Source organism: Carassius gibelio, chromosome B19 (assembly GCF_023724105.1).
Source record: "Carassius gibelio isolate Cgi1373 ecotype wild population from Czech Republic chromosome B19, carGib1.2-hapl.c, whole genome shotgun sequence".
NCBI classification, from domain to species: domain Eukaryota; kingdom Metazoa; phylum Chordata; class Actinopteri; order Cypriniformes; family Cyprinidae; genus Carassius; species Carassius gibelio.
Genome location: NC_068414.1, coordinates 31,565,410 through 31,573,117, shown reverse-complemented (window position 1 = coordinate 31,573,117; position 7,708 = coordinate 31,565,410). Strand labels below are relative to the sequence as shown.

Below are 7,708 nucleotides of genomic sequence, written 5' to 3'. Positions count from 1 at the left end.
ACGCAGCCGTGGTTTGCTGATCTGATCAGTCTGCTAGCGGGCTCTCCGTGGGAGATTCCCCTCAGACAGGATTTGTTATCACAAGCACAGGGGCTGATTTGGCACCCGAGGCCAGATCTGTGGAAACTGTGGGTGTGGCCATTGAGCGGAGTGCATTAGTATGTCCCGGTCTTTCTGTTGAAACCACTGAGACTATATTGAATTCTAGAGCAGCTTCTACGAGACGCTTATATGCTTTCAAGTGGAGTCTGTTTACAGCCTGGTGTGGCAATCATAATGTGGATCCAGTTTACTGCCCAGTGGCTTCAGTGCTGGAGTTCCTCCAGGAGCGTTTTTCGGATGGCGTTACACCAGCCACTTTAAAGGTTTACGTGGCAGCCATTTCAGCTTACCACGAATACATAGGCGGTGCCTCTGTTGGGCGTCATCCACTAGTTTCTCGTTTCATACAGGGTGCGCGACGGCTGAGGCCTTTCCGCCCTGTGCGAGTTCCTTCATGGGATTTATCCATTGTGTTGCTAGGTTTATCAGGGCATCCGTTTGAGCCCTTGGAGACTGTGTCGGATAAATTCCTGACACTGAAGACACTTCTTCTCATGGCTTTATCCTCCCTCAAGAGAGTTGGGGATTTACAGGCTCTTTCTGTTTCACCCTCATGCATGGAATTTGCACCGGGCTCTGTGAAGGTGCTGCTGCGGCCCAGGCCTAACTATGTTCCTAAGGTCGCATTTAACCCCTTTCGCTTTCAGCAAGTGGTTCTGGAAGCTTTTTCACCTGCTGAGGCTGGGTCAGGAGATCTAAGTCTTTGCCCTGTGAGAGCTTTAAAGACTTATGTGGATCGTACAGCCCCTTGGCGTGAATCTGACCAGCTGTTTGTCTGTTTTGGACATAAAAGTAAGGGCCATGCGGTTACAAAGCAGCGCATGTCCCATTGGCTGGTGGAGGCAATTTCTTTGGCCTATGAGGCGCACGGACTCGCTTCGCCCTTAGGAATTAAGGCTCATTCCACTCGAGCTGTAGCTTCTTCTCAAGCTTTTCTCAGTGGATCTTCTATGGATGATATCTGTGCTGCGGCAGGATGGTCCTCACCGAGCACTTTTATCAAGTCCTACAGTCTGGATGTGAGGATGGCCCCTGGCTCCCGGGTTCTCTCCACTTGAGCAGATGCTTCCTCGGATCTCAGTTATCAGGTACGTCAGGCGTTTTGGTATATCGTTCCCATACGTGGTGACGTCACCGCAGCATCGAAGTGACCTATGATAGGGAACATCTCGGCTACGTATGTAACCTTGGTTCCCTGAATAGGGAACGAGATGCTGCGGTTCTGGCCATTCCGTACCTTGATAATTTCTTCATCTTCAGTCATGAAATCTGAGCGAAATGGCGCGCTGCACCCAGGTATATCATGCGTGCGCATGCGTAGGGTGGTGCTATGCGCCATTTGGCCAATAGGATTGGCGGGATGGTATAGGGCTTCAGACATTCGTCACACCGGAGGTGTTCCCATACGTGGTGACGTCACCGCATCATCGAAGTGACCTATTCAGGGAACCAAGGTTACATACGTAACCGAGATGTTATGTAAAGTTCCTGGTTCATGCAGGTTGGTCTCATAAACCAGCATGATCCAGTCAGAGCTGAATTACTTGAAATTTCCGTTTCCGTTGTGATGTTTTGATTTGGGTTAAGGTGCAATAGGGGATTGTCTTCAGAAATATTTTTTGTTATGCTGGTTGAAACTCACTTACATCCTGATAGCATTGCATCCCGATGATAAATGTATTTATCCTTTGGAGGGTGTAGGACAAAGAAATGTTCATTTAATCAAAACGCTCTGTCAACTTATGTATTTGCATATCTCTGTGCTCCCTGTTCGCGCAGACAGGATACTATAGGATACTCAGCACGTTCATGCAAGTTGTGCAGACAGAGCAAGAATGGCTGACAAACATCAACAATCCCATCTTCCTTCCTGTTATTATAGTACTTTTACTAACTGTAATATAAAGTTTTCTCATCGGTGAATGACACATGATGTACACATGATACATATTTTGCATGTCTCTCTTAGTTAACAAACCTGATTCAGATAACCATGCTTGTTAGAAGTGAGCTACGTGCATTCATTTTTTTTCCGATTGACATGGTCCTTACACAATGTTCTTTGCTCCTTACTCCCTTAGCAGGAAAATTGACTTCACTTCGGAATGTGCATTTACAGATTTTGCACAGCCGAAACTTACTAGAGAACTGTGACAATATAAAATGTAATGATGTAATGTTGTCTCTGGTATTCTGGTCTGTCAGGGTATATGCGTTCAGGGTGCGTGGCTTTGGACGGTGATTGCAGGGAGGGTGGGACGTTCACTTTCAGTGCTATCAGGCTAAAATTAACATTTTCAAAGATCTCCTACTGCACCGTTAACCACTTATGTGAACCATATTTCCTCTTAGAGAAGACAATAGTTTAACAAATGATCCAGTCTAAGGTAGATAGATGAGGTATTTTTCTAGGCCTTACCGGAAGATTGCATCATGTTAAGATGGCATCCATATCTACAATTCCATCCATATCTAGATCTGTGACCAGGCTTATGATTCTTACATGTTTTGTCCATCATGATAATCTTCACAAATGAATGCAACTTTTATGAATTTTAAAGGCCTTAATAAAAAAGTAAAAACTAAATGTACGCTATAAACGAACTACTAAACTTCTGACAGCTCTTTCAGTCTTTGTTTAAAAAATATTTCCTGAAAGGTTGGGTTTAAATAGTTTGCAAATGTGATTACAAATGAGGCTATAAAAGTGGACTTATGAGTTTACCTCTAATGTCCCATTTAACCACCCTGTTAGCAACAGCCATTTGAAGACAAGAAGGTCAAAAATCACAAGGGGTATTACTGATGTATTTTATGTCACAGAATAAGATGTCCAAATATCTAGTAGGCAAAAAACATATGGTGTGTAAATTCAAAATATACAAGGATTCCAAGATGAAAGAGATCCGCAATCGTGCAAAACATTTTCTGTTATTAACTCTTCCTCAGTGGAATGTTCTACCAAGCAACACCTGCGCTAATTAAAACATGTATTACCATAATGCCCCAATATCACAAAGATCTTTAAACAAATACACATATATCAAATCTATAACAAAATACAGCAAACACATTTATAAATCATCCACATCAACAAAGTATACAAGTAATTATACATATACATCAATAATGATCTCATAACTCCAACAATATTTCTAAACATCCGTTTTCATGTATACAGTCAATAAGATGTGAAAATATCTGAAGTTTGTTTTAACTACAGAACTAATTTCAGCAATAAAACAAAAAATCTAAAATAAATTGCCCCCAAATTGTTAGTCATGGAATCCCTAATGTTGTCCCCATTGCAATTGGAGAACTAAGCCAAGCGCTACTCTCAATGTGTTTTTTCAGCGATGAGCATTGTAACCAATTACAGACTTATCTGTTGATTTCTCAAACACAATGGCATATCAAAAACGTTTTCGTCAGGATTCACTCACTCTTTTTTAAGTGCATATATACATTTTTTTTCTCGTCCCCCTGACTCAAATGTTGCCCATGATAATAATAATGTTGTCAATTTCTGTATCATCAAATCATATAAGTTTAAATCCCCTGTTGAAGTGGATGATTGACAGGTGAACTTACAAAACAATTTACACTTTATTATAATAATAATTTCAGTTTATCCTGCAGTCTTCAGAAAAAATAACAGGTCGTTGACAATAATGTGCTTACATTGGAACAGTAAACATTAAAGGCATACTCCACCCTAAAATGATTTTTTTTTTCCTGTCCCTTCATATAACCCAGATTGCATATCTGATGGGAGATGGAGTATTCTGATGATTACTTTCATACCTTTTCAGGACCTTGACACTGTTATTTACTTTGAACTCTATGGGACAGTCTCAAGCCTCCAGGTTTTCATCCAAAATATATTAAAGTGTGTTAAGAAGATGAACAGAGCTTTTACGGGTTTGGAACAACAAGGGGGTAAGTGACAAATTTTTCATTTTGCGGTGGAGTAACCTTTTAATGTAGTTATTTGCAGGTTATGACAAGTTATGATGAATTTTCTCTGTTGACAACATTGTCGCACTATACAATAAAACAGTTACAGATTGAGGTGGCTCACAGCTATACCCTGGCTGTGGTTGTTGGTTAATGCCTATTTTAAAACAAAAAACTCATTACTCATGACCAGGGGTGTAGCAGTCGCGTAAAAGAAAGGTGATTTTTGTCCCCTGCGCTTTGTTTGACCCACCACCGATATTTCCGCCACTGTTTTCTTGTTTGTTTATCTAGATTTGAGTGAACTAACATTCAGCCAATCGCAAGACGAATAATATCGGGTGCATCTGTTGGGCGCAAATCTCCTGTTGCGCTCGTGATTTTGCAGGGTTTTTTTTTTTTGGGGGGGGGGACTACTTGCCAATGTTTATATATATACATTTTATGTTCAAATTTTTATATATATAATTGGTTATATCGGTTGAGGCAGTGTGTTCCAATTGTTTGTAAAGACAATTTTTTTTTTTTGAATTGAATTTAATTCATACTTGCTTTGTACATTATGAACATAATTTTTTTTGGCAGTTAAGGGTCACGTCACCTGACAGCTGTACCCCCCCCCCCCCACACACACACAGTCTTTTAAAATGCCTGCTACGCTCCTGCTCATTACTTACCTCACCATTCACTGAGCATCTGTTATAGTGCCATCAACCCCAGAACCATTTGTTGAGATCTTTGACCACTTTGTAGTGCTTATTCCTTCTAATATGATCACAAATCCAACAGGCATGTTCAAAACCAAAGTATGTTCTCTTTGAAACAAAACGTTCTCTCCAGGTGAAGTACTGCATATACAGGTCCTCGTTTTGGTCGAGGTGTTTCAGATGATCGGCCAGTTCTTTTGGGGATGGAAAGTCATCCACATGAATGAAGGCTTTACTTGGTATGAACAGCTCATAGTTTTCTCTGGGCGGGCCAATAACAACAGGAACGGTACCAAGCACTAGAGGATTGAACAGCTTCTCTGTCACATAGTCTCTATGAATGGAATTCTCAAAAGACAGGTAGAATTTGCAACTAGACACTAAACTGGAATACTCCTTATCATTAACTGGTTTGTTGAAGTGCTTTCCATAAGCTGACACGTCAATGAATTTCACTAACTCATTATAATAATGTGATCGCTTAAGGTCTGGGCTATAGTGACTTACTACCCAACAAACTAATTTGTCCTTCTTTGGGATAGTATATTTTTTCTCTTCCTCTGTGCTTTCTGTGATCCTACCGTAAGGTACTGGAATATCCGAGTCCCAGCGGTAGCTTGAAGTCAGATTAAATAGTTCCTTTAGCAAGGGAATTTGATTTGTATATGTTGGAGACTCCATATTCCACCATACCCACTTCTGCAAAGCTGGTCGTGGGAGTTGTGGTATGTTGGATAAATCCCTTCTAATATCTCTATGATGGATCATTACCCCATGTGATTGGTTAAATAGACCTCTGTCATCCGTTAAACGACAGCCATGGATACCGAAAGCCGAACTGCAGGATCTTAAACCAAAATTTTTGCCAAAAGGCCACATCCAGATTAACACAATGGTGTCTGGTTCTTCTTTCTCTTTAGATGTTGCTATCAGATCTTGGTCCAAGGGGATGTTTGGGCTGCACTTGTAGTTATGCATCTTAAGAACGCTGAGGCAAGTTTCTGTGTTATTTATCTGGACATGAGCACCAGTGAATTTGCTGAACAAGTTTTTGGTTGAGTCGTGGTACATGAAGATTGTAAAACATGCCATCAAAAATAGGACGATTGTAATGTTCTTAGTTGTTTTTGAAATAGTTGTTTTGTCCATCACTAATGTAGAGAAAAAGAGGTAAAATGGATCAATATCTGGTTTCAAATATGTGACCCTGAACAACAAGACCAGTCATAACGGTTATTTTTTTGAATAACTAAGCTTTCTATTGGTTTGTTAAGATAGGACAATATTTGGCCGAGATATAACTATTTGAAAATCTGGAATTTGCTTGTGCAACAAAATTCCAAATGTTGGGAACACTGCCTTTAAAGTTGTCCAAATGAAGTCCTTAGCAATGCATATTATTAATCAAACATTCTGTTTTGATACATTATGGTAGGACATTTTTGGCATAAAAGAAAAATGCTAATTTTGACCCATGCAATGCATTGATGGCTATTGCTACAAATACATACACATTAAAAAATGGGCTTTAAAATATATAAATGATCAGAGATGTATAGTAACGAAGTAGAACTACTTCACTACTGTACTTAAGTACTAAAAGGCGGTATCTGTACTTTACTAGAGTATTATTTTTTTCTCCTACTTCCACTTTTACTTCGGTACATATTTTCGCTGAGTTTAATACTTTTACTCCGATATTTTTTTTATGTGCTGCATCGTTACTCGTTACAATTATAATAATGTTACGAATCATTCCATTACAAACCACTGCCAGAACTGTAGATGGCAGGTTTGATGATTGAGCGAATCAAGCGAGACTGCGCGTGCTGACTGAACTGCTGTGAAGAGAGAGATGAACACCGAGCCGAGCCAGATAATGACTCGTTCACGAGTCAAGAGCCAGTTGCATCGGTTCTCGGATGACCAGTAACGTTAGTTCTTTCTGACATTTCGATTCAATAAACCAGTTGAAGAAAACAGTTCACCGATTATTTTGCGCTCGATGCAATGGCGTCATTGGCGTTGACTGCACATGGGCTCATAACATTAACACAGAATCAGTTCAGAATCAATCACCAAAAGAATCAGTTCAGTTCAGACGCTCTGTGTGTCGGTTTGCTTCACGCTAAATCACACATGCGCAGTATCATCAGCTCCTCGGTTCACGAATCGGACGCGTCTGACAGAAACGGTTCTTGACTCGTGAACGAGTCATTATCTGGCTCGGCTGGGTGTTCATCTTCAGTTCTCTCTTCACAGCAGTTCAGTCAGTGTACTGTTTGAGTCAATGAATTACTCCGGGATATTGGTTTGTTTTAACTCAGAAGGAGTGTCAGACACATTAAACAAGTTAACAGCTTAATTCATCTGTGGATTAATGCGTATTGGAGACGCGAACTGTTTAAAACGATTCAGTTCGATTTGGTGGACTGTTTCAAAAAGATCCGGTTACATCGAATGATTCGTTCGCAAACCAGATATCACAAACTGCTTTGTTTTTAACTCTTACAACAGACACGGAAGAGAAGACAATGCTGAATAAAGTCGTAGTTTTTGCTATTTTTGGACCAAAATGTATTTTCGATGATTCAAAAAATTCTAAATGACCCTCTGATGTCTTATGGGTATGAAACAACATGAGGGTAAGTTATCAATGACATCATTTTGCAAATTGGGCTAACTGACCCTACTAACCGTTTTTTTATTTACAAGAAGTTAGTCAAAGGAATTGTTATTGTCCTTTAGGTTAATCATTTGAAATAGTAAAAACAATATGTTCAAACTTTTGACTATTTTCTTTAATAGCTACATAACACAATACTTCTACTTTTACTTTCAGTACTTGAGTATTAAATTTTAAAATAGACTACTTGCAATACTTAAGTACAAAAAATGTTGAATACTTTAGTACTTCTACTTAAGTGTGGTGCTTAAAGAGC

General features: G+C 39.7%; 1 protein-coding gene across 1 annotated transcript; it reads right to left on the bottom strand.

Moving 5' to 3' along the window:
• Positions 1-4,769: 4,769 nt before the first annotated feature.
• Positions 4,770-5,915, bottom strand: LOC127979505 (4-galactosyl-N-acetylglucosaminide 3-alpha-L-fucosyltransferase 9-like). The gene has a single exon (XM_052585016.1). The coding sequence runs from the start codon at positions 5,913-5,915 to the stop codon at positions 4,770-4,772; it is 1,146 nt and encodes a 381-aa protein (XP_052440976.1).
• Positions 5,916-7,708: the final 1,793 nt, after the last annotated feature.

Coding starts and splice junctions, on each gene's coding strand:
- LOC127979505 (XM_052585016.1), bottom strand. CDS start 5,915: ATGGACAAAACAACTATTTCAAAAACAACTAAGAACATTACAATCGTC.